Source organism: Triturus cristatus, chromosome 11 (assembly GCF_964204655.1).
Source record: "Triturus cristatus chromosome 11, aTriCri1.1, whole genome shotgun sequence".
Classification (NCBI taxonomy): Eukaryota; Metazoa; Chordata; class Amphibia; order Caudata; family Salamandridae; genus Triturus; species Triturus cristatus.
The window spans coordinates 416,363,164-416,390,668 of record NC_140594.1 but is presented as its reverse complement, the minus strand read 5'-3'; the positions used below and the strand labels follow the sequence as shown (position 1 = coordinate 416,390,668).

The 27,505-nt window shown below is 44.9% G+C and overlaps 1 protein-coding gene across 1 annotated transcript in view; it reads left to right on the top strand.

Annotated features, from left to right (window-relative positions):
- Window positions 1-26,975, top strand: part of TCF7L1 (transcription factor 7 like 1) — a 141,438-nt gene extending 114,463 nt beyond the window's left edge. The window contains exons 5-12 of the mRNA XM_085636154.1: window positions 9,083-9,212; window positions 9,820-9,922; window positions 10,834-10,917; window positions 12,114-12,257; window positions 12,590-12,749; window positions 17,221-17,328; window positions 18,857-18,932; window positions 25,973-26,975. Coding sequence (XP_085492280.1) covers window positions 9,083-9,212; window positions 9,820-9,922; window positions 10,834-10,917; window positions 12,114-12,257; window positions 12,590-12,749; window positions 17,221-17,328; window positions 18,857-18,932; window positions 25,973-26,424 — 1,257 coding nt within the window. The 3' untranslated portion in view covers window positions 26,425-26,975. The remainder of the gene's footprint in view (window positions 1-9,082; window positions 9,213-9,819; window positions 9,923-10,833; window positions 10,918-12,113; window positions 12,258-12,589; window positions 12,750-17,220; window positions 17,329-18,856; window positions 18,933-25,972) is intronic.
- The last annotated feature ends 530 nt before the right edge of the window (window positions 26,976-27,505 follow it).

The following is a 27,505-nucleotide window of genomic DNA, read 5'->3' as shown; positions in this document are numbered from 1 at the left end:
TTGGTGCCTGCCCTGGCTGGCCCATCTGTGTCTCTTGGTAGTTAAGTGGGTGTCATTCTGCCTTTAAGACAGATCTGTTGCAGAAGGGACCTGCGGGGGGGGGGGGCAGGGTACTGCAGGGAAATGACGGTTGTCTTTCTGTGATATTTTCATATCTGCCCCCGACCCCATTTGTAGTTTATTTCTCACCCTTGTAAAACTTTGCATAAAGCTGCTGTGGGAAAGGATCACAAAATCTACATTTTGACCATTTTGTGGCTTTAAATATGTATTCCTCTGCATTCCATGATGACTGCACACGTCAGTCATCATGGAAGAGTCATGAGACTGGGTCCCAGTCTGTCTCTGGACGTGGAGCTCCCAGGGTAAGGAAGGATGTTAAAAAAAGCTGACTCAGTTACGCTAGTGTCCTTTGATGAAGCGTCAAAGCCTCCAGCTCATTGGACCTCTGCTGTTGGATCTGGGGATGGGGTACTATTAGAGGATCACTCGCCGTCTTCCTCTATCCAGAACTTTGACCCGTGACAGACAGCTGATGTTCTCTTTGCAAATCATCAAGCAGTACATTGTCACTTGACAACAACCACAATGATCACTGCAACTTGCCTTAGTGTACTGCAGTGTCACCTTTGGCAGCGTAACAGGACTGATCAAATTGAGACTTGTGCAAAGAAAACAATTTGGATCGTAGTACAGCTGAGCTCTCATTTCTGACCTGCGTATTCAGTGGTTCAAGGCTTCTTTCTGGCGATTGAAGATGGCCCCTCTGTTAGCATTCACTATGTTTTTTTAACACTTGACTGCTTTTTGAGGAGCAGTATTTGTTCCCCACTTCATGCCCATTTTACATGTAGTTTGTTAGGGAACCATTTAGGACTTCCTTGTACCGTTGCAAGATATTGCTGAGGAGTGGCAAAGCAATATAGTGTGCTCCACTTTATTTAGAAAACATTTTAGCTTTCCATCTGGTGCTTCCAACATGGTGGTCAGTGCTATTTTGTCTCCTGTCGTGGTTTAGGTGCAAATAGTGGAATCCTGGCTCACATGTGCCATGCAGGCTCCCTCCGTGCCAATCTTTATAGAAGGGCTGCATTGCCCTTGACTCTCTCTTGCGGTCTTTCGTGGTGTGGGAATGACCTCAGGCTTTCAGACTTGCTTGACACGTGTTTTATTGGTTTCAAAGGGCTGCACAATGCCTCCATGGCTTCTCCTTTTTTGCCGGCCTGCCTGGGATTGTCCCAGTGGATTTCCCCATTATCACAGTTACTCTCTGCCATTCTTTACAAACTCCTTTCCTGTAGGCCTCTTTGCACTGGGGTATGTGTGTCCGGGGGGTTCAGTGTTTTTTGACATCTTAGTTTATATGTGCCACCCTCCCCAAGCGCCTTCGTCTGGCTTCCTTGCCCCTTGCTCCATCTTGCCCCGAGTGTACATAAACTCATCCTTCCCCATTGATGTCGCATTGCCTCCTGTCGCTTCCCCTCCTGATGCCTTCCCAGCTCTTGCCATTTTGTGCAATCCTGCCCATTTATGCTCTGGCTGCTTTTCCCCAGTTTGCTCGTGTGCAAGACTGTCCTTATGCCATAATACCTTCAATGACACAACTGTATTTTCTTTGCTTCCTGGGTCCAATTATGTCCCAGTGGGGTCACACACACACGGATTCTGGTGGACCTCTGTGCATCCTAATTTTGAATGCCTGTCTGCGTCCCTTGGCTCGCCCATCTGTGTCCCACAGGAACTCCTGCCAAGCTTCCCTTCCTTCCCTATTGTACCGTCCTGAGTCCCCAGGATTTCCTTGTCTTCCTTCCGCGACTGTGCCAGGCACGCCAGGAGCACCCGGCTCATGCGGATGGCAGCGACGTTGGCACCGATAAACTCTGGCTGTTTGGCCAGGGGCGTCAGGGGAATGCGAAGCGTTCATCCCCCGAAGAGACAATGGCGAAGCTAATCTAGTCGCTCACGGCTGCTGAGGTCAGGGCCAGGTCGTGAGAGCACAAAGGGCAATGATTAACCCCTCTGCACTCACATTTTGACTTAATTGTGCTTCCTGCACTGTGCCTCGTGTATGTCTGCCCACTTCAGTGAGGCTTAAGCCAACATCTCCCACCGAGAGGCTGGCAGGCAGGCCAGGCTCGGCCTATCATGGGACTGACAGCCCAGGTGCTGTATTCCCCCTGGACCCTTGGTCGGCATCTGAAGGGGTCCCAGAGTCTCCCATATCGCAAAGATATTTATTGTCCGTGGGCAGAATTTGCAGCCCCCCCCCCCCTCCACCTGCGCCACGCCCTGGTTTTGGCTTTACCTTCGGGTACACTGCAGCAAGTGTGCAGTGCTGCCCAAGGCCTGCCGTGACACACGCCTGTGGTACACATTTCCACGGGTATCTTGTACCCTGCATTCCAGGAGGCTGTGTGCGCCACACACGCCCGGTAAAGGCGCGTCTTTGTTTGCTACACTGCCAGACAATCGGACAGTGTTGGCAGGAGCGAGTTATGGGGTGTTGGGTAATGCGCTCTGCGAATATCTGTGATACCAGTTCGGGGCAGCCGAGTGCCAGTGTGTGCGCTTTGTGGGCATAGGCACACAGCAACAGAAATAAAACGGATTAGAAGTAATCAGGCAGCGTTTTTAATCCATTTTTTTACCACTAATTGATTAACAGGATTTAAGGTGGCGGTGAGTAATTGTTTACGCCCCAGAGGTGTGAATTGGGCTCCTGGTAGCCCCCCTGTCTGCTGTCCTGGAGTCCCACAGACAGGGTGTGGAGTCGGTAGGTGTTCCCAGGAAGAGGACTGTTTGCAGACGTGAGCTCCACCTGATAATCCATCACCTGTGTCAATACCTAGGCCCGGGGGCTGCCAGCTTCCCCCTCCCCTGGAGTCCAACACACCCCCAGGCCTCGATCTGTGGGGGGCAGTGTTTGCACCCCAGATTGAATGTTGTTGATTTCCAGCTCTCCCCGAATGGCCTGGAACTATTAGAGTTTGACATGGATTTACCGTAAAACACATTTGAATGAACATTTTGAGAAACTGTGAAAAATGTGGGTGAATTTGTAATCAGTCTAATGAGAAACTGATTGGAAACCGTATGCAAGGATGCCATCAAAATTAGAAATATTGGCTCAAACTCAACTGTACCCGTTAACATTAGCGAAGAGCCTCACACCTCAGTGGAGAACATTTCCCACAAATAGCCGATTTACTTAACGACTGTTTTGTGGAGCAGCAAAAGTGTAATACAACAACAACAAAAAAGAGCAAATCCGTTTTAGTAGTGGAAGAGGTAGTATAATAGTACGTACTAGGCGTACAGTACATTGTCTCATTTTACAACTTGTGCTAGAAGAAAATAAGAGAACTGTTTGTGGTGCTCGTGAAATGCTTGTGCGAGTGGCTCCTTCTCCGTAGACACACAGCCGCTGACGGGTATTTATACACAATATGCATGGAAAACCGATACCCACGGTGGTTGCAGCACTTTATCCCTTTTCCCCTAACCTAATCTACCTTCTAACATGAAGGCCACTTGTAGACACATTCACAGTGTGCACACAGGTGCTCACTAGTCCACTCCCTTATCTTATTCCCACTCAATTTCCCTTCGCACACAATGGTCCCTGCAGGCACTTATGTTTGGCAGTAATAGAGATCCTTATATTATGTTGGTTTTAGGGCTACAATAAGTCCTGTTGCACTCTTCTTAGACCACTTACTTACCCAAGGCCCTCTCTCAAAGTCTGCCATACTTCAAATAGGTAGCTGTCATTTTACATCCCCCATTTTGGGAAACCATTCTTCTGGCACTGTGCCCTCCTTGGGCTTGTGGGTGGGCAGACCAGGTCTTCTCATACATGATGCTCCCAAAAGATCCACTCCCACACCTGTCAATCACTTGTTCCTTCTTTTGTATGGGCCGCCCAGCCCAGAATTCTGCCTATTGTTGAGGGCTTATTGGCTCTTCCATTCAGCGACTCCGCTTCTGCGCACGGTCAATTTAGCTCAGAGGGATGAGGGGAGTAGGAACGTTTTCCAAGGGGGGTGGTGGAGCGAGGACCTGAACTATGGGATTTCCTCCTTTGTTGAAACTTGCTTTTAAAACATTGTTTTTCTTTCTGTATAGTGCGAGGTACACAAATATCTCCATTAGAGTTGGCTGTAACAACAGTGCGGGCTGGAAAGGAGGCTGTGGCTCTCCAAAGCATTGTCCGCAAAACCTCGGCGTCTCATTCTTCCGTGTGCCTTTTCCGTAGTCTGTTTCTCTTAGTGAACAAGTCTTTGTTTATGATTTAAAAAAACGAAAGGATAATGCAAGGCCTAGACAAGTCAGCATCCTGTTCTTCTCTTCTGTTTCTCCCCTCTGAACTTTTTCACAACGTGTCTTTTCATCGAGTTGGTATTCAGTAAAGAAGAGTTTAGACGTATGGTACAGAAGCCAATTCTTTTTGTATTCGCGTGGATAAACATTGAATGCACGAGGGCAGTTGTTGCCTTTAGAACACTTGATGTTTTGGTTTAGAACGGTGTCCGTATTCTTATAAACGTTTCTCAGAATTCCTGAAAGTTGTGCTCAGTTCCCCATTATGTACAGTAGAGAGATTTTCCAGTATTTCGAGTATTCCTCTAGCTTTTTGGTTCAGTTGGCTCTACTACAGATGCTTTATAGCCTGGTTACTAGTGGGGCTCACAGATGGTGTGTGAACCGCCAACCCATTTCATGCGGCCCCTTGGTGGACAGGAGCAGTCACTGCTGTTTACTGGGCAGGTTTCAAACAATCGGGCATATTAGATAACACATCTAGGCTAGAAGGCCTTGAGAATTCCTGTCATGGTGCATGCAGTTCTGTGAACTGGAGCTGCACAGAGGCACCTTTGAGGGGAGCATTCTGTTTACTTATTGTTATTAATCGTCCACTCCAAGTTATGTGCCAGACCCAGTGTCCTGCCCAGCTCTGCTACTTTAGGAACATGCTTACCTTTAAAAATGCTAATAAGCAGGAATGTCAACACCTGTACTTTGACGGTCATGTACACTTTGTTCTGCTTACCAACCCCCTCGGGCATCAGTGCAGCCCTTGGACACATCCCAGATAGCACTTTTTGGCTCCTGAAGAAATGTTTATGGATCCCTATGCTCCTCAGGATTTAGCTGTACGCTCCTCGCATCTCTTATGCTCAACTGAAGGCTACTAGAAATATAGTTCTCGGCCGTGGTGTTTTCCGCATAACTATGGATTTGCCGCATTTGCCACTCAATCCATCATTTGCTGCATCATCGTACTAGCTTAACAAATAAAATGTTTCTATCTCAGTAGAATCAAAAGTTACTGAAAATGTAACAACGTGTTACTGTGTAGTGGAAGACCCTTCCTAAAGGTTGACTGATCATCTTTCAGTAGATTATTACTGTGCTTGGTTGTTAAACTGGTACTAGTAAGGGGAAATCTTTGCCCAGGCCTAGCTAGCTTAGGTAACACACAAACAATAATGAATCAATACTATCACAAAATGTGTGCCTCATGCTTCATTGTTTGCCTTTTCATACGTCATAATTTAGGCAACCTTGCAACATAATTTGCCCCCCCCCCCCCTCAGCCGCATAATTCCAGTGGCCTTGGTTTGATTCTGTCTGGGGTTTAACTGGGCACGCTTGATACTCTGCCCTTATTAGTGGGACCATTGATTGCCGGAGCTTTTATACCTAAAATAATGTATTTTCCAGGGTGACTGAAAATCCATGCAAATGACCTTATGAAAACATTCAAAGACTATGGAGAAATGGCTAACATGTTGTTCAGTGCCTGGAAAAAGAGAATTCTGCCAGTAACCAATAAACTCTTGTTGTGGGATCACACCTTGGGTGGTGTTGGGGCTCGTTTATATTGGCATGGAAGGTCATCTGCACCTCAGGTATCTGCACCTCAGGTATTTCACAGGCTAATGGCATCATGACCGTCCGCTTAGAGCTGCTCCCTAGTCTTAAAAATGTGATGTAAGCAGCTTAGATGAGTCTCGCATCATCGCCCGTGGTGGTGCTGCCGAATGAGTAGATCATATGTGCAGTAATGTGTCTGCAAACAAACTGTTATTGGCTGTCCTGGAGTTGTGGCCAGGAGGTGTGCTTCTGATAGTCATCGTGACCAGCTATGTACAAGTCCAGGGAAGGGCCTTCCCTGAGATCCAGGCGATGAGTAGATTTGTGCTACGTGATAGTCTCCTAGTGGAGAACAGTCGTTGGTGCTTTAGCACAGAGAAGGCAACTGCTTCTCCACCACCTGTTGGAGACTGTGCAAACACCTTTCTTTGAAAACACAACTATGCATACTCCTCTATGAAGAAAGCCACAGCTGTTTGGGAAGGTGACCATGTAACTTCTTGTGGTTATGATATTTATTGTTTGTCAATGGAGATGCTACATCTTGGAGAGATCACCATTTCATACCTTGTATATCGGGAATACTGCTACAACACTCCTTGGAGGCAACAGGCGCGTTGTCCACGATCAGATAATACCTCATGTAGAAAAGGCAGTTGTCTCGTACCTCCCTGGTAACATATGTAACACATCTCTGAAAGGAAGCAGCCATTCTACAAATCTGCTGCAGAATATAATTTCTCCCTGGTTGCGGCATCCCCTTTTCTCACTCACTGAGAGCACCCTATGTCCCAGAAGAGGCAAAATCTGCACTTGTCTCCTGTAGGATTTCAGCTCCCATTGGCATCCATGCCTGCAGACAGAATACAACATTACATGTTCACTTTCGTAGGACTCCTTAATTCATGAGAGCTACCCCAAGACTGAACAGTGGCAGTTTGAGCAATAGATTAAGAAGGCAGACCGACCAAATACCTGGTTTGTGATGCTGTTTCATGGAAGCTAGAATTCAGTCCCGTTGGTTTCACTATTTCCCTTGTTACTGGTAATGGTGATTTTCAGCTGGAGACCAGCAATTAGTGGTGCAGCACTCGTGGCATATAATTCATTTCACAAGTAAGAATTCTGGAAGAGCTGGGGAAGGTGTGAAATTGAGTATCTTCTTTCAGGATGGCTGGGCGCGAATAGTTTACTGATCTGCGTGATATAACCACAGCAGCAGGGTCGATCGGAGTTGTGACTCCCGGAGGCAATAGTTGTGGCTTGAATTTCATTACAGACAGAACGTCCTTTGAGCACAGATTTATAATACTGAATGAAGCGCATTGTCTATTGAGTATTGTTCAATGACTTGTGTAGTGTTAGTGCTGAATGGAAACCCATTCTGCTTGTGGAAGAGGACTTGTCCTCGTCTTCATATGCCCGTGAGGTCTTGCAGCGTAGCAAACTGTCCTCTTGAGATTAAGAACATTTCTGTGCATAGGAGTTCATTGTTTTTAACCGCTTTAGTCAGTTTAGTATTATCTTGGTAAGAATGAAGTATTTACGTGTTAAAGGCCATCAGTGTTGTACTAGAATCTATGGTCATTGTTTGTAATGAGGAACGTGTACAAAATTACAACAGGCTTTGCTCCAACAGGCAATGCTTACGACTGTGGAGAGCAAGTAGAAGCTCAATAAGGGTGTCCTGATAAGAGACGCATTTCTCCGCGAATACAAGATGATGCGAGTCCGAAATGTTACCTTTTGCTTTGTTTCTAGGGTTTACTCCCCCCAACACTGAAATCTCACACCTTCTCAACTGCAGTGTATACATAGTGGCATCAACGACATGAACTGAAGAATGTTCACAGTGGGGACAGTGTACAAGTATAGTCTGGCCACACTTACACTCAGCACTGTAGTTTTTAACCTGCTTGAAAAACCATTGTCTTTCACTTGGGTAGAAGCAGTTTTCAAGCAGTGATCATAAAAAAGAGGCCCAGGACTGCAAGCATTCTCGTCCGCTAGTTGAAACTACCCTTTTCTCCTGTAAGAATGGTTCTTTAGGAATCTCAATCTGAGGCCAGTGAAGCATCACGCCCATCGAGTTTGCTACTACTTGTGTGATCATGGATATGATCTGCTCTCCAGACTTTTTCTCCAACTCGTGCTCTACTTACTGGTACCAGACATTTGAAATGTCATTGCCTTTCCTTATAAGGGCTCCCCTTCACCCACTCCCTCCACTGCCCTGTAATGGAAGTCTATAAAGGGCGTTGCACTGTGTGGAAACATATATGCTTTAGGAAGAGTTCATTACCATTTTGCTTGTTTTCATACTTTTTTGGGAACTTAACTTTTTGAGACTGTGTTGTTATCCTGAGTTCTCGCCACATCATCCAAATGGGTAAAGCTGCTTTCCTGTAAACCCAGAGGGGACAGCATCCAATCATTTTACGAGAATGAAACCTACAACTGGTTGAATATCTTTGGCCCTGTGAACAAGGCGAAAAGTACTTGTCTGTCTGTGCCACACACCCATCCCTACCCATCTCTTCAAGTTTCCTCCAAGCTGACAATTGTTTATACTTGCTGTCCCCAACTTCTCCATGTGTTGTAAATTTGAGCTAGATTAGATGAATGTATTCTCTGCCAGTGGATTGAAATCAGACGCACCTTATGCAGAATATTTGTTTTTTAATTAGAGCGGCCTTTGGTTTTCACTGTTCCGTAACCAGAATCAAATAATTAACCGGTCTCTCTGTGTGTGAATTTTCAATAAGCACTTCAGTCAACACCTATCTGATTTCTGTTACTCCAACCAATCCGTCTATTGTTCTGTGTGCCACAACGTTTACCATGAATAGGTATTATTAATTGAAATGTTACTCAGTGCTCATAATAAATACATTTGACAAATGGAGATTTTGTTGAACTTAAATTTCCCTTATACGGACCCTAAAGTGTTGCTGATTGCTTTTCATTATTAAGGGGGTGATAGGATTGACTTGTACTGTATCTTCCTGAGGAAGGTCCTCTATTCGATGGAAAACTCTCGGCTAAAGCCTAAACTATGCAATGGGTCTCACTTTACAAGGTCATTAGGTTTTGTTTTTTAATGGTTCTATATTAGACTAATACACCCCTATAAGACTTCTGGTATGAGTAAAATATGTTAGTGCAAGTGGCATACTAATCTGACTCTTTCTTCTATTGCTTGCAGTCCAACAAGGTTCCAGTGGTGCAACACTCCCATCACATGCACCCCCTGACTCCGCTCATCACCTACAGCAACGAGCACTTTTCGCCAGGCACGCCACCTCATCTCTCGCCCGAAATAGATCCAAAAACAGGTGAGTGAGCAGCAGCCTTAAGTTGAGTAAATCATTCCAATATCCACCGATGGCAGTTTGTAAACCAGAAACTTATTGGTCTTCAAACTCCATCTCTGATGCAGTACATAGGCAAACTGGCCTGAATGGAAAATGATAGCTCACCCTAGCATGCGGTACCCAGAAAAGCAGGCAAGGCATGGGCATGTGTCCGGCATCACGTGCACTAGAGGTTTGATATATAGTAAAAGTTGTGCCTTGTAAATTCTGGGGAATGAGTGCAACAGTTTTCAAGTAACTTTCAAGAAGGGTGTATTTTTGTGTTTTTATAGTACACACATTAAGTATTACATCTATAGTGAAAAAAATGTATATGGAACATTTACCAACTTGTGTGACAAGACTTCATAGAGGGAAAGAGACAGTGTGCATTGATGCTTTGGCCTTGGGTGAAGGAGGGTGGTCCACATTTTTGCAGCTTGAAAATATCGTTGGGTGGTTGTCGACTGCGTGTAGAGTAGAATCAGGATGTGGGTTATTTTAATATCACACATGCCACTTTACCTTATGTTTGCCAAGAAAATCGGTCATTTTGATTTCATACCTCACCTTTCACTATTTTCTCCAGGAATTCCCCGGCCGCCTCACCCGTCGGAACTCTCACCATGTTATCCCTTGTCTCCAGGAGCTGTTGGCCAAATCCCCCATCCTCTAGGATGGCTGATGCCACAGTAAGGATTCTTGTAGATAATTTAAATTACCTAAATCTTTGTGTCACATTTTTCTCTTCCCCAGGCTCTCTTCTGTTTTGTTTTCGCCCCTTTCTCTCCACAATCTGCTGCTTTCTCATATTTTGCTCCTTTCCTACATCTTCTCTCCACTCACTTGGTCCTCCTGTCTTATATGTTGTCTCTTTTATATCTCTATTTCATTTCTTAAACTAAATGTTATGAGGCTTATAGGAAAGAGATTCGGAAATTGGCACTTTGCTGTCATCGTTTATAGTAGGTATGTAACTTAATAGCCCAAAACCACAAGCATTGGTGTGCTGTACATGATGAAGATTCTACTATGGGCAGTGACAAAATAGGGGGTAAGGCGGGGGAGGTGTAAGTTCAGTAACTGGGTTTTACACCGCAAAAGGGCAATGATGCTTACAGGGAACGGTGAGTGTGAGAAGAGTGGCAGTACTTCAGATGGACGAGAGTGGGGTCTGTTTGGGGTGGTCTGTCATCTGTGTCATTACCCTTTGATGGGACCTAGCTTGAAGAGATTGGTTTCCAGTTCCTTGTGGAAGTGGAGAAGGGGTAAAGTATTGAAGACATGAAATGGAATGTGATTCAGATCCTTCTTGTTCTGATCTGGTTCCGCGCTACGAGTTAAGGTTGAGAGTGTTGTGCTTAATCTCAGGAAAAGGGTCGGTTTTGTTGCATTTGCTGAAGCAGACATGGCTACACATTCCTCGGAAGGGGCGTTTTGGGTGCGTAGTTTGTACGTCCTTTGAGAGGGGAAATGTGATTACAACAACAAACTTTTCCAGACCCTATTATGCTGTAATTATTTCCTTGTGTAGGTTTCATTTTTGTGGTATCGGGCTAAAACTGTGAATGACTATGTTGTCGTCTTTTCTTCCTCAACTAAGGCAGGGTCAGCCGATGTATTCCATCCCTCCCGGAGGATTTCGATACCCGTATCCAACTCTGGCAATGAATGCTTCTATGTCGAGGTCAGTATGCTCTGTGTTTGATCCCATGGTCACTGGTTTCGAATCCAAGTGTGCGCACTCCATGTTTCTTCCACTTGAGGTTGATAAAATGTCTTATCGTTGAGTTGGGTAACAATAAACATCTGTTAAAGGACAAATTATCCACAGTTGAACATACACTTTGCATGTTCACGTTATGTCATGGTTCTCAACAGAATGCTCAGGTAAGGTCTCAATACTGATTCTTTATTGCAGTCTCAGCTGCATGGAAATACCAACAGACCTTGATTGCTTTCATGGAAAAGAGACATTCACACAGCAGCCACTGCTGTTGCGCAGCTGGATCTCCAGCTTACTGTCTCAGTGGACCACTGTTTTGACTTCTAGCACTCTGTAATTCAAGGACTGGATCAGCTACGACCATGAATCTCACACGCAGCTTGTGTTGCCTTCCTGACTTTATAGAGATTATATTAAGGTCCAAGTTCTTCTTTGCTTCGAGCATTACAATAGTTTCACAAAGGCTTTGCCTTTCGTTTACTGCACAGATTATGTCTTGTGGTCACCTGATTATGTATATCTTTTTCCTGGGATTCTTTGAGCTTTCACTCCAGCACAGCTCATGAGATCCTGCGATGAAATTACTCTAAATGGTATTCGGTTTTGTTGCCTAGATAAATGTTATCCTGTATCACTCGTGATTTCAATGTCATGGTTGCTGCAAGATCCCTGTTTTCTTGACTGGCATTGCCTTCCATTCCTGAAGTCCACCCGCAGTCCCCTCGCAGCATTCGGATGATGATCCAGTTAATGTCTGCTTTCAACATTGGGGGACTGGCATGGGCAGTCATTGTACAGAGTGAGAACCTCTGCATGTAAAGTTATACCCCGCATAGGTCCAGAAACAGATGTTTCTTTAAAAATGTTTTTGTAGCAGAAGTGTTTAGTCGAGCTACTGGCTGGTTCCAATTTCTAGACAATGTTAACTTAGTGTGAAGGATGCTAACCTTTCTGAGACTACAGTTCTTCAAAAGCATGTGGTCGTAGCCCAGGGCTGAGCCTGCGTCTTTCGTGATGAAAATATATACAGTATACTGCTTTCCATTAACAGCTCCCTACTGTCCACCAAGTCCCTGGAAACTGACACTGTTCTCCTGCTTCACTTGGCTGCTACCCGGTTCATATTAAGAGTTGTGTCTCCTGTTTTCTTCACATAGCTTGGTATCCAGTCGGTTTTCCCCGCATATGGTGCCCCCTCACCATCATGGCTTGCACACATCCGGCATTCCTCACCCTGCCATCGTGTCTCCAGTCGTGAAACAAGAGCATTCACCTGGGGGGATGAGTCCTAGCATGAATTCGTAAGTGATTTCAACGTTATTACATACTTGGGTGACGGGGTGACTTTGGGGTCTTTGTGTCTACAGTTTATTCGTACAATCTACTCTTTTAGAGGGCCGATAGCCTACTTTAGAGGTTTGACTTACTCAAGTTCTTGGGGCTTATTTTGGAAGGACAAGTGAGTGAAGAAAGCATGGCCTGTTTCAGGGTCGTCTGGGAAGAGTTGTTTAAATGGAGTTTTTGGCGCAGGCCTGGTTGGGCTTAGTGATTTTTCTCCCCATCATTTTACATGTAGCTTTTAATGATATGTGCTGGTCATTAATTACTGTTGATGATTGCTCTTTCACCACAGAAAATCCCCCATCACGGTTAAGAAGGAAGAGGAGAAGAAGCCCCACGTCAAGAAGCCTCTCAACGCATTCATGTTGTACATGAAGGAGATGAGGGCGAAGGTCGTGGCAGAGTGCACACTCAAGGAGAGTGCTGCCATCAACCAGATCCTGGGAAGAAGGGTAGGCTCCACTTTCATCCCCCCTTGCCTTCTTCTCTTGCTTTGTAAGTTTTTTTTATTCAATTACAGATCCGTACAATGATGGTCGCGTGTGAGGTTATTTATATACCACTGCGCACCATGGAACTTCCCTGTAATGGGATCTAAACAGGAGTTCTCACAATACCTTGTAAACTCATACAAGACCTATAGTAAAAGTCTGTTGCAAGTATCCAGTCACGTTCAAAGTATGTGTGAGCTTCAGCCCAATATCAGACTGCTTGCTATTTTCACAACATTTCTTCATCCTGTGAGCAGGAGATTGGCCAAGAGTGAACAATATAAAAGATTGAGATGATCCTTTCCACAGGGGATAAATTCACCAACCACAATGAAGACCTACTCTAAATTACAGCAATAGTCTCAATTCATTTGAAGATGCAGGTTATCCTTTCGCAATGGACCAAGCAAAACACAGTGGACTGCTGAGAATGAACACAGAGAGGACCAGAAGCATTAAAACTTCCACGTTTTTAAGAGCTTTTTGAATGTAAGAAAAGTGAATATCCGTCAACTATTCTGAGAAAGGGAGTTCCAGTGATAAGACAACAGAAAGGAAAAGCAACGACCACCTATTCTAGCAAGGCGTATGTGCCTGGAGTGTGAAAGAGCTAGATTTGCAGATCCTAAAGCCCTGGGGAGTATGGAGTATGCTCGGGAGGTGCAAGGACAGGCTTCAGGCTCCGGCCAAGATGCAACTAGTTTTACCAAGATGACATATCGTAAATCAGACATCACTCGGTTTTCAAAGGAAATGTACCTGCGCCCATCAGAACCCAAGTCCTCTTCAAGATACTGTGCTTGTTGTGCACTGCATCAACCTCACATTGAGAGCTGTCTTCTGTGCTATAACATCACTACAGGGTGCTGCCTCAGTGCACTGACCTCAGACTGAGATCTAATCTATCTTTAGTCTCATGATCTCTCAGTAGTTGGCCATAACTGTAGTGAGATCACTCTGGGAGCTTCGCTCACTTTAGTTAAATCGTCTTTCCAAAGTAACGTCACACGGAGCAGCTCTTTCCGCTGTAACATCACAGGGGTCCCTCTTTCACATAGCACAGTGCAGTTGCACAGGATGTGCCCATCCTGTGGCGACGTGTAACTATGTGGCGTTTCTGTAGCGCAAACCTAGCCAAAAGGTAGGGGAGCGCTCTATGACTGATGGGAGAGGTTGCTGGTCTGTAGACTGTCAATGCATTGTTACATCATACTGTGACATCACACTGGGAGCTACCCTTACTTTAATGGCATCACAGGGAGCTGAAAATACATCGCCAGCTGCCTTTAGTGGAGTGACCTCCCTCTGGGAGCTGCCTTTAGTGTAGTGACATCACACAAATTGCAACCTCTGTTTCAGAGCGTTCATGTTAGAAGCTAACATTATACAAGGAGCTGTGCTTACTATAGTGACATCACACTGGGAGCACGTTGAGAATTTTGAAGGGTCTGAAGTCCGGCTCTCCGGCTGACCCATGCTCGGCAAGATTATTGGCTTCTGTGGCAGAGGTTGTGAATGCTGAAGTCAACTACATAATTAATTTGTCCTTGCATGATGCTAGGGTTCCAAGTGCTTGGAAGCAGGCTACAATCCTCCCTCTCTTGAAGAAATCTACTCTCAATCCCTCGATTCCGGGGAATTATAGGCCCATCTCGCTCCTCCCCAGCCTTACTAAAGTTTGTGAGAAGATAGTAAACAGACAGCTGTCGTAGTATGTGGAGAGGGCGGGGCTATTACATCCAGCTCAGTCGGGCTTCTGCCCTTCCTTTAGTACTGAAGGTGCTCTGGTGGAAGTGTCGGAAGCAATGCCGGCGGGAGAGCAGCCTTAGTGCTGCTCGACCTGTCGGCCGCTTTTGATACGGTCCCCCATCCCTTACTGCTTGACAGACTGGCGGAGATTAGTGTGGTTGGCTCAGCCTGGGGCTGGATTAAGTCCTTCTTGGAGCGCCGGGTTCAGCAAGTATGGCTACCCCCGGCGGCTTCTTCACCTCAGTGGGTCTGCACAGGGGTCCCCCAGGGCTCATCCCTTAGCCCCCTTTTGTTTAATATCTACCTTACCCCTCTCGTTATTTTGGCGGAGGGTTTGGGGGCTAAGGTGATTGCCTATGCTGATGACACTCAGCTATTGTTTACCTGGAATAAGAATGTGGCTACTGTGGCGCCCGTGCAATCGTGTCTTTCTTCGGTTTTCAAGTGGTTGGCGAAGGCCCAATTGAAATGTAACGAAGACAAGTCAGAGGTTCTGCTGTTTGGTGATTTTCCGACTGGTTTTATAGACTTGATCTGGCCAGCTGAGTTTCCTCCTCCATTATCCAATAGCCAGATCGCTAAGAATCTGGGAGTTTGGTTTGATGGTAATCTTTCCTTCTCCAGTCAAGTGAAGCGACTGGCGGGCTGCTGCTTTGGGCTCCTCAGAGTCCTGAGAAGATTTTTTTCCACTTCTTCCGCAGGCTGCGTGTGAATCTGTGGTGTGTGCGCTTATCCTGTCCCGTTTGGACTACGCTAATGCGCTTTATGTAGGGATCCCAGCCTACTCCCTCAATAAACTTCAAGTGATCCAGAATGCGGCTGCCCGCCTCTTGGGTGGGATCTCGCCTAGGGAGAGTGTGCGGGGCTACCTCCGTTCCCTGCACTGGCTTCTGGTTAAGGCGCGAGTGGTGTTTAAATCTCTCACCATAGCCCATCGGGCACTACATGGTCTAGGGCCGGGCTATCTGCAGAAACGATTTTCCTTTTATGTCCCAGGGAGGACTCTGCGCTCCTCATCTCTTAGGCTGGCGAAGGTCCCTGGTTTCCAGCGGCATCGTCTGGGGGGCGCTTCCTTGGCCGTTCATGCGGCACGTGCCTGGAATGCGCTCCCCTTGGCACTTTGCTGTGTGGAAGATATTGCTGCTTTTAAAAAATTGTTAAAAACTCATCTTTTTATTTAAAGTCAGGTTATGCTTTGTTTTCCCCTTGCTTGCGCCGGGACACTCCTTGGAGTAGCCCTGTGCGCAATAAATTTAAATAACATAACATAATCCTTACTTTAATGGCATCACAGGGAACTGAAAATACATTGCCAGCTGCCTTTAGTGGCGTGACCTCCCTCAGGGAGCTGCCTTTAGTGGCGTGACCTCCCTCAGGGAGCTGCCTTTAGTGGCGTGACCTCCCTCTGGGAGCTGCCTTTAGTGGCGTGACCTCCCTCTGGGAGCTGCCTTTAGTGGAGTGACCTCCCTCTGGGAGCTGCATTTAGTGGAGTGACCTCCCTCTGGGAGCTGCCTTTAGTGGAGTGACCTCCCTCTGGGAGCTGCCTTTAGTGGAGTGACCTCCCTCTGGGAGCTGCCTTTAGTGGAGTGACCTCCCTCTGGGAGCTGCCTTTAGTGGAGTGACCTCCCTCTGGGAGCTGCCTTTAGTGGAGTGACCACCCTCTGGGAGCTGCCTTTAGTGGAGTGACCACCCTCTGGGAGCTGCCTTTAGTGGAGTGACCTCACTCTGGGAGCTGCCTTGAGTGGAGTGACGTCACATGAGTTGCAACCTTTGTTTCAGAGCAATCGCGTTAGAAGCTAACATTATACAAGGAGCTGTGCTTACTATAGGGACATCACAGTGGGTTCTCCCATTGCTATAATGGCATCACACTGCCCATAATTGGATTGACACCCTACTTGGACCTGCCTTGCATGCAGCCTTTACTACAGTGACAACACAGGGAGGGGCCCTCATTACGGTGGCAGTGCACTGAGAGCTGCCCTTCACTGCTGCAGCATCTTTCGGAGCGCTGTCCTTTCTGCGCTGGCATCACAGACAGATGCCTTTACTGACGCCACTGGAAGTATATGTTGTTGCACAGCTCTAAAATGCAATTACCGTACTAAGCTTGCCTATTAAAAGTGAACCATGAAAATAACCAAAGTAAAATTTGACAAAAACTGAAATAACTGCTTCCTAAAAATGCAGCTGTGTGTGCAGGGCAGATGTGTTGGAGCTTTTCTACAGGACTGAGTACCAGGGCCCAACCCCTCGCCTTGGAAACGTGCATGCGATTTTAATTACACAATTTAGGCTGGTTTGACTTTTAAAAATAGCAACTTGGGCCAAGTTCAGACAAAAGGAATGCGGTAGGTATTATTTTTTATTTTTTTCACTTCCATAAATGTTTAATGACCTGCAGTGCAGGCCAACATGATGCTTGGTGGAAAAAGTGGCTTGAAGGGCTGAAACGCTTGGATATTTTGGTGCTACAGTCTTGAGTTTTGTGTGCCTTTAGCGTCATCTGTGTAATTATCCTTTTACAGACATAGTCCTTTGAAATTGTTTCTATGCCACTGGCCTCTTCAATCTGCAGTCAAAAACTCTCACTTGTTTTGTTCAGCTAGTTGTCTTGCACGTTTTATGCTGCGACCAAGATGCTTATGTGTCCTCTTCTCCTGTTTCCTTTCATTGTTTGCAGTGGCATTCGTTATCCAGAGAGGAGCAAGCAAAATACTATGAACTAGCCCGGAAAGAACGGCAGCTCCACTCCCAGCTCTACCCCACGTGGTCTGCGCGTGATAACTACGTAAGTCATGTGGCGGGGGAGGGAGGAGCGGGAAGTGGAGAGCTTGCAAAGGGAACTTTTGCCAAATGCCATAAATTGTGAAGATCGCTCAAGTTAGACGATGAAGTTTTGGGGTTTTACGTATGGGTTACGTTGTTTTTTGTAGAACTTCTTCCTTAGCCAAGCTGCCGCACACAATGGGTCGTTCCTCATCTCCAAGAAGATCGCGCTAAAAAGAGCTAAAAGTCCCTTCTTTCTTTCTAATGGAGCCTTGTACAAGGAGCTAAATGCTGAAACATCACCGTGCTATCCTTGTTTGAACTACCTCTAGAAAATTTTGCGGTTGTCTGAAAATTCTGAAATCTTTCTATTCTTCATTCGTCCAGGCAGATCACGCCCCTTGAACTGCTACAAGTTTCAACAAGTTTGTACTTACTGAGAATCTTGGTTAGTTCTGGGGCCCTTTCTGCGCCAGTTGTAGTTGTTTAAATACGTTTTTTGTGTATCCTATCTGTTTTGACACATGTCAAAGGAAGCATAAAGGAAAGGGACTGTGAGGCCATCTTTCAAAAGATCCACTTCCTGTCAGGGGAAGCTTCCAGACACAGGCAGCCTTTCTGAATGCCTCAAGTGTCTGAGGTGTAAATAGCATGAATGCTACTGTTTGGTAGGTGCGCATTCACCAGAGGTTTCTTACCCTACCCAGGAAACACGACAGTGACTAGACCAGTCCGGTCTTTAATTGCTCACCAAAAGAAATAACGGTTCGATAGTATCTTGGGTGATACCTAGCACTTCTCCTTGAAGGTTTGCAAGCTCTATGCTCTCTAAAATAGCTGTTGCTAATATGCAGTGTAATGGTACTCCAGTGCAGACAGAGGGAGCTTTAGCTGCCAATAGTGGTCTGCAGAACTGAGAAAGGGACAACAGTTTCTGGCTTCCCGAAAGGTAGGAGTACGGAGATAAGGCAAGGAATATTCGTTTTCAGAAGTTTGGGGTCTCAAGCAGACGGCTCTGTGCTCATCACGGTACGTAAATTAGACTCCGCAATCAACAGGGAGCCAGTGCTGGTGTCGGAACCCAGGGAGAATGAAGTTCAATTGTTGCTGCTCCAAAATGGGAAAGGTATACGGAGTGCTGAATATATTGCAGATTACGCAATAGGCAACCCAGAAACTATTACCTAAACCTTAGTCCGAGTCTGATGTAATAACAGCGCTTACATCTGAGTTGATAGCCCTGAAGGGCAGTAGGCAAATGTCCCAGCAGCACCCAGAGGTGGAAGAGCTGGAGTAAATATAGTTGGGACCACCCTTTCTTAAGAACGCCATCTCCCCCAAATGGGGGTATTTTCTCGTTTCCATTTACCTGTCAGCAAACGCCTGGTAAACCAGAGCCCAGACTATGAAGTGTCTGACATGGACAATCTTCACACGCAGTGAAAAGCAGTTAAATAATTTTCCTAAGGTGACGTTTTGCTGTGAATGGTTGAGCACCTTTGACCACCACCTGTGGCTCACTCGCTTTCTTTCTCCATCGTATTTTTCAGGGGAAGAAGAAGAAAAGGAAGAGGGAGAAACAGCCACAGCACCAGCACCAGCATCAGCAGATGCACGAAGCTGAGAGTAAGTATTCCCGCTTGTGACTCGTGTAAGCTGTGAGAACTGCCAACAGAACACCAGTTGGAGCACTACTGGGTACCGTTATACTTCTGGTCACTGGCTGGCAAATACTAGCACCTTAACAAAGCGATCTGTCAGTGTAAGGTCTGCTTCGAGTTATGACGTTAGGAGAAGCAGACATAAGGCTTGGTGTAAGGCAGGTAAGTGACCTGTGTAAACTAGTCGTGTGAGTTGTTCGCCTGCAAGCCTCTGGCAAGTTGCAAGGCAGACCCGCTGGTTGGTATGTGATAAAGAAGGACATATAATCGATATTCTTAAAAAGGAAGCTGATTTCGTGAGTTTAGAAAACTTTATTAACATAGATTTTTTCCTGAAGCATTCTAACAATGGCTTCAATCTGTCAGAATGTGCTGATTTCCTCTCTATCTTCTTTTTGTCTGAGTAGAGCCGTTCTGCTTATTATGTCCTAGGCAGTTCTCTAACGTCTAAGCCCTCAAAATCAGCTATATCCCCAATCTCCTTCAGATACTCAGCACATACCTTTCTTTGAATGCATGCCCTACGTTCTGTAGGCCAATGAAAATACAATCCCCTCTTTGATTACTTTCTTAAACCTGATGAAATACAGCAGAAAATTCTGTGCTTATCATGATCTGAAGAGACCATCATTAAACCCGGTCTTGCTTTGAAGACCGGTTTTTAAGGTGTCTTCAATGTTTTTCTTTCATTTTTATGTTGTTTTTTTTTAAACTGCTTTTTTCTGTAAAGCCCCAGTGTGAAAGTGTATGGGGTTTTATGATTTTTCTTTATTTCTCTTTTGCCCTGCTGTAATTTCTCATTACTGAGGTGTAATGGGAGGAAAACTGAGAAAAGCGTGGGTCGGGGGAGTTCGTAGAGGCCACTTGTTTTAAACACTGTTAGCAGAAGCAGTGTCAAGTTCATAGATGCACAACCCTTTGTCTGCCTTCCTAGTCTTAAGATCATAATGCGGGACATTGAGTCCCACTTTGGACGTTAACCGTTTGACCAGAAGAAATGGCCCGAGGATACTGGTTTACTATTTGCACATGATTTTAAATCTAAATAATGATCTTACAAAATGGTTCTGACAACAGTATCGGTGAGGGCCTGGACGGGCACATGGGAGCGGAAGACGGTAGGATTCGCTCCAACGCTTGCTTTCATCTTACATTGTCCGTCTCCAAGAGGAGTTTAATATTGGATCCCATCTCTTGATGCCCTTTTTTTAGCTCACCATTAGGTAAGAAATATACCTCTCACGTACAAGTGGTGGTCTTGCTAACCATTGTTAAATCTTTCCCTGCACATAACAAAAAATCGTGAGATGTGCCATCACCTCTTCACGTCCAGGTTTTTGGCTTGTGGAGATTTCTTTAAAGGTTCCCGTATTTTGAAACGCACTACCAGTTGAAGGTCACTCCCTGCAGGCCATTAAAATCTATCTGTTCTTTCAAGCTGTCTCTTGCATCTTCCCAACCTGGTGTTATGCTTGTCCCTACATGCTCTGCTTGATGTTTGGTGATTGCATTAAATTTGTTTAGACACACCTGTAGCGTGTGATGTGCATTCTACACATTTTGTTAACAAAACAAATATATGATCCCCACACTGACCATTTGGCCTGCAAGAACTTCTAGCATTTTCATTGAATTTTATCTGACCTGCATGTATATTTCTCTCCATATCTTATTTCACAGAGTTAGGCTTTTGTTTGAGATCGAAGTAGAACCAGAACACAGTGCCTTCACTATATGCGAGTCTCCTAGGGCGGTTCAAGAACTTAAGCCATTTCAGACATGTTCTCAAGCCATAAGCCTCTAAAGTAATGCGGATTTATCAATGCTAGAGTATGCAGTTTCAATGTTGGCACCTTTTAAACATGAACATTACTGCAAAACTGGAACCTATTTAAAACGCCCTGTAAGGCTACCCGCTCCATAGATTAGTTGACTCTAAATAGTGTCTTGCAAATGGAATAAATGAGGCAAAATTAAAAACTTGAACTATAGATGTCTTCCTTGTCTTTATTGCATTGTGGGTGGATTCGCCGTATACTCACACAAGGATCCCCTAGTCCACATTCAGTGCTACCAGTAATAGTCATTCAGTTGAATTTCTCTGCTTGAACAAGCTCGAAGGATTCATAATTCCTTATGTTCTTGAAATGAGCCGATAACATCAGATGGTTGCAATTGCATGCACAAACGAGGTAGCCCATCATCATACTCGTATAAAGTGCTTATTTCTCATGAACAATGTTGTCAATAAGCGAAAGAATGACATGATATGCATGGTCCTAGGCATCCCTGCAAGTGGGCAATGTTTCATTTAGTATGGGACTAACGCACAAGGATTAGTTTCCCTTCTCTGGAACTTCTGCCTTCATGTCATAGCAAAAGTTATGAACAGCCCGTAAACTGTTTTTGACTGGGCTGATTGAATCATGTCTCCTTCTCTTTAAAATAGGCCCTTATTCATATTGTTAATCAGTACTCCTTATCTTCAGCATGAACCCCATTATCAGTATTATTTACCCTAATTAGTTGACTACCTTCCTACTGCCTCCCTGTACCTATTGTGGCCAAGCCATTTTCACCAAATAAACACTGCTTTGCTATTGAAACCTTTATCGTTCACTCCAAAGTCTACTTCCCTTCTATCATACTACCATCCCATAATCATACTACCTCCCCATAATCATACTACCTCCCTTCTATATTGCAATCTTGCGATCATCATATTGCAAGTCCATGTTTGACAGAATCCCATTTTATTCAGTCATATATTACACACTGACTCTTCAGTCGAGAGGTAAGCCAGGTTGTTTATTGAATGCAGAATTGTCCTGAACAAGTTCACACCTAGCAGCTGAATTTTTCCTCCATCACCATATAGACTGATAACATTTTTCCAAACCGTCTTGTAGGATTTCATCCTTGCTTTTGCAGATTAAGCTTTTGTTCTTCTGTGATTCTGTAATAGTGCTTGATTATATAGACTGTTAAGTTCATTAAGTACAATCGCGAGCTAAATTTAGGTTAGATGAACTCCGAATTATTTGCTCAGTGCTCAGTACAGTTGTTATAACTTGTCCTGTTGTGCTCCTTTTTTCACTGTTTGGCAATAGCGCTGTTGTTTCTGCTGTCCCTAAATGCACTGAATAGAAAAAAAGACACTAATTTGAACAAGAAAAGTGATATGATTCTGCTCCCCACATGCCATTTTATTTTCTCGTGGCACCATGCCATGTCGTCCTGCTGGCAGTATGCTGCTTTTTATACTCGCATGAAGACCCCTTACAGACAGTTCTGCTGTGTCTCACCCTGTTTCCTTAGGCAGCAGAACTTGTGACACTTGCGTTTGGTGGTTCTTTCATGTCCACTGCATTGACCTTTAGTCTCTTTCTACGCATACTGCTTACAGGGTGTCATTCTAGAAGTGGGGGTATGTCTCCATTATAGGTGCTCAGTGCCATGGGCTGTGCTACCTTTTGCAGTTAATCAATATATATAGTATAGCGCACAGCAGTGTCCAACATGATAACAGGCCCTTTTATCTCTAGGTCACCGGCACATCTGCCCTGCATTAGCTCATCACATTGTCACTTGGCACAGAATCTGCATCATCTGATGTGCAATTAAACCCTGAGAGAAGTGGGAAAGTTTCCAGTTTGTGTCATTAGTCATGCATGATCCCAGAAATTACACTGATCTGGAGGACATGAAATTTAAAAATAGATGGGGACTAGCGCCTTGGATACTAGGTTCAGGATGTTGCCCCATGCTCTGACTAACGTTTTCTCTTTATGACATTAGGGCTTGTCCATCTCTAGAAAAGGTCTCCTTCAAAAATGTAAATCCTCTAAGACCCTTACCTAAACTGAATGACATTGTCCCATGCCTCCATCTTGAAGTGGGACTGGTAACCGAAATGCACTTTCTGTCCTGATCTGCCCCGCGAGTCAAAAGTCTCCAAGTGGAGCTGACGGCAGCAGTCTCATGATGGATACTGGACTTAGCCTTGAGCTGCATTTGCTTTCTGATACTGCATTCTTTGAGATGGTAAAAGAGCTGTTTAGACCTGTAGCCTTGAACCCGTCGACCCGACTCTTATGACCCTTAACTGCACTGCTGTACCACAGGATTCACGCTCAAGCTTCAATATTTAGAAATCCATCCGCCTGATGAGTTTTGTGTCTTTGCTGCTCCGAGTCCTGCTGCAGTCCCAGCCAATTCTTTTCAGAAGTTCTCAGACAACACATTTTTGTGCACCTTGACGGAATTCCAAATGATTGCCTCAAACCCCAGGGCTGAGGGTTATGAGTCATTTGTACGATATATGATGGTTGGATTAAAATAGAATAGGCCGCACCCACCTTCTCTTCACGCCATTCAACCTCTAAAAGTATCGATACATGCGCCTTTAATAACTAGAGGGACTACTTTCTTGGCCTGTAGCTTTTATGCACACGTTTGTAAATCTGAAATTTTCAAGTAGAAGTTCTGGTGGGTTTAATTTTTTATAATTGGAAACTGCACAGAAGGTGCTAATCGGAAGTGACTTGTGAATGCATCACAACCAGAGTTGCGTGTCTCTGGAACTCTGCACCCGTTTTGTGAAAAGCACAGAGCATTGGAGCCTGGGAAGGACTTTCTAATGGATAACAGGCTCTACGAATGATGGGAGCCCGGCAATCCCTAAATAAAAGCTAATCTCTAATTTCCTTATTCCAGGTGGCTTGTGACACATCTAGTGGCCTGCAATAAAATTAGGGAGCCACTCAACTGCCACGAGTAAGATGCAGGTCATGGAGCACAATTGCTGCTGCGGTCTAAGCAAGGAAAATAGGAACCGACATTTCCTGTTTCCGGTATGCTTTGATAAAATTAAGAGCGTTTCGCAGAAAAGAGATCTTTATGGCAACATGTTTATTTTACCTCACAATCAGTCATTACAGGAAAGCTAGAATCTTTCTATGTTTCAACACATTGTTTTATTAATCAGACGCATATGAAACTGATCCTAATATTTTATGTCAGAAATCAGTAGCTGCTTTTTGATGCGTTTAGTTTCGCTGTGTAGGTTCAGCTTTTATTCTTCGTGTCTACAGTGAACCTGAAAGAACAAGACACTAAGTGTCATGCTCCCTCTTCCGGTGTTCCTCGGAGTTGTACTGATGCTGAATGGGGTCCACGTCTCGACCTCCCCAAGTCCTCCCCAAGTCCGGAATATATAATAACACAGACTGGTGAAGTGGTCGAGCGAGGGAAGGAAAGGGTAGGGACAGCAGGGAAGGAGATCTGTAACGAGAAAACACACAATCAATCTGCGTGGTGGAACACTGTCTCACGAACATGCAGTAACTAGTGAAGAGTTGTTCTACCCAGGGACAACCTCCTACCTGTAAAGGAAGAGAACAACATAGTTTTGTCAGGAGAGAGGGAACAGGAGGTGACACTGGTACCGCCTATGATATAAGCAGATGAAATATATGCGTTAAGAACCCCTTACTGTCAAAGGGGAGCTAACACGTGTTTTATTAGCAGAGGGTTCTCACCTACCCAAAATTCTAAGGGACTGTAACGGGTAGGGCTACCCAGTGCACTTCTACCCCCTTCGCTTGGACCCTCTTCTGAACAGAACGAAAAGAGAATAAACAATACAGTGGGTACTGTTTTCAGTCACAGTGGTGTCGCACTTTCTGTCATATAATTCAAACAATACTTATCAAACTCTGCGAGAAGTACTTAATCAATATCTCCCGGAAAAGGAAGGTGCCTTTAAACAGCACCACAAGAAGCTTTAGCGCTCCTCTGCACGAGGCTCCGCCAAGGAGTCTCCCCAACAGAGGAGCGGACAAAGAAGGTGCCTTTAAACAGCACCACAAGAAGCTTTAGCGCTCCTCTGCACGAGGCTCCGCCAAGGAGTCTCCCCAACAGAGGAGCGGACAAGGAAGGTGCCTTTAAACAGCACCACAAGAAGCTTTAGCGCTCCTCTGCACGAGGCTCCGCCAAGGAGTCTCGCCAACAGAGGAGCGGACAAGGAAGGGGCCGGTTCGGATCGATGGCTGCTCTGCGTCGTTTACTCACGGCCAGCATCAGGAAGCGCTGAAGCAGGACTTCGGGTCGGAGCGTCTCAACGGCTCGCGAGGACTGAACACCGTGGAGAAATAACCAGCGTCTGTTTGATCTTCCGGCTCACGGATAGGGGATTCGGCGCACAGCATACGCGTCACGTAAGACGCGTCGCGCGCTGCGCCTCATGGGAACTGTAGTCTTTCGCAAATCGGGGGCAGTCAGTGACTACCGGGTGCTCGGCCTGACACTAAGGATCTAAGCAGTTTGTAGGAAGAGTGATCATTTATTATAAGGAATAAAATACCCTCTGCCGTACGTTAACAGGATATTGTAAGTCACTTCGGAGTGCGATGTCCTTATAAAGAAATTTACGGTCAGTCTCATTTCTCCATATGTTCTTGGAACTCCTCGGTGGCTTACAATATCCTTATAGTGTATGCAGCAGGCCGTACTTTGTCCCATATATTATTTAACCCCTGTGTATACTGCTGTAATACCAGGAGATAAAAGTACCTGTGTATATGATTTTTTGACTTTGATTTGTTTGCCTGCCCCAGAACGCAGCCACTTTATCGATGACATAAGATACTAATTACTGCACGCCGTAGCTGAACTCCTAGTAAAATTGTGACTTTCCTTATTCCACTGTATAGTTGCTTTGGGGGGGGGTTGCTTGCCAATAAGAAGGGTCAGAAGTTCCGACATTTAGATTATTTAAAGTGTGTCCTTATAAGTGTTTCTACACCCATTGTACCAGTTCCTTCAACGCCCGACACAGTATTTTTTGGTGTGGTTGCCCAATATAGCTTTCTCAGTGCCCCTTATTACAGAATATGAGAGTTTTGCATCCAGGCTGGATTGTACCTGTCAGAGAGTGATAGATTTGTACTACTGAGTTATGTATTTCAAAGGCTCTAATGGCATATTGTTTTTTTTCTCATCCAGAATCACTTGGGTCGCAGAATAAGAAGCAGTGCATCCAGTACTTCTCATCTGACAAATCTTGCGACAGCCCTGCCTCTTCACATGGGAGCATGCTTGACTCACCTGCCACCCCCTCCACTGCCCTAGCATCGCCTGCAGCTCCAGCAGCCACCCACTCAGAACAGGCCCAGCCTCTCTCCCTGACGACCAAACCGGAGGCCAGGGCACAGATGTCACTGCACTCGGCCGCCTTCCTATCAGCCAAGCCACCTTCGTCTTCCAGCCTAACGGGGCACTTGGGCAATCCCATCAGTAGCCACTCGCCCCTGCTTTCCAGACCTATACCTCTATCCTCAATGCCCACCTCCATATTGACTTCATCGGCCTCCTACCAGGCTGCCCTCCATTCCCATCATGCTTTGCCAGGTCTCCAATCTCAGCCGCTTTCATTGGTCACAAAATCGTCTGACTAAAAAGAGGCTAAGGAACTTTTGGGGGGAGGGTTGGGGTCACTTTTTTATACCATTGATGTGTATCGCTTCAACAATATTAGATATTAAAAAAGGAAAAAAAAAGTTTTATTGGTCAATATTTGACCACTTTTTAAACTATTTTGTAAAGTTTCTTTAGATACAGGTGGTTTACGTCTTTTAAAAGTCATTTATGTAGATTTTTTTTTCAAGTAGATAACTTTTTTCTGAAATATTTTTCATCGAATTTCAGTTGAAACTGAATTGTACATACGAAAAAGCTCAATCTTATGTTTTTGTATTTTCACTTTTTCCCTTCCCATGGTTTGCATGTTCTTTAATTTTATGACTTTTTTAAGATGGGAAAAAGCCTACAAGTATTCATGAATTCTGGAATTGATCCAGATTTTTATGGTATTTCCCCCGATATGTTTTGTCTGTTACAGTGCTATGAACATTTCAACACTTTCTTCATGTTTTTAAACAAAAGAAACCTCTGGACAATATTTTTTTTGTTTTTACCAAATAGAAAATATATTGATGTCATCAATGCATCCTTCTTGCTTCTTTTTTGTTCTTTCCACTTGAGAGGGATATCTTCTTTCCTTTAAAAACTCCAAAATCTGCAAAGGCCAGTGGATTCCCTCCAGTTCTAGCTGCCATATTTTTATTTCCAGTAATATCTTCAGTAACAAATTTGAAAGCTCAAAATTGTCTCCTGCATCATCTATTCTGATTTTCATGCAGTATCTGCAAAGATTCTGTGACTGTTTTGGTCAACCTTCTCATTTGTACACTCCAAAGAATGATGCTATGGAACCATCACTACAGATTACAGACTGCAGCATCTTTGTGCCTGGAAAATTTAGAGAAAAGCAAAAATGATTTTAGGCAAGGATTCTGAAAGCCTAGTGTGATGGATGCAAATATGCGTAAAAATCTAGTACAACCAGTCTGTCTCCTTCTTGAACACTGCTGCATCATATTGGCTTTTAAATGCCCTTGGCTCCATTATGTTCTCTCAAACCATCAAGTACTTTACAAAATTTTAGGGCCTTGCCTTGACCACAACTGAAGTCTCTCT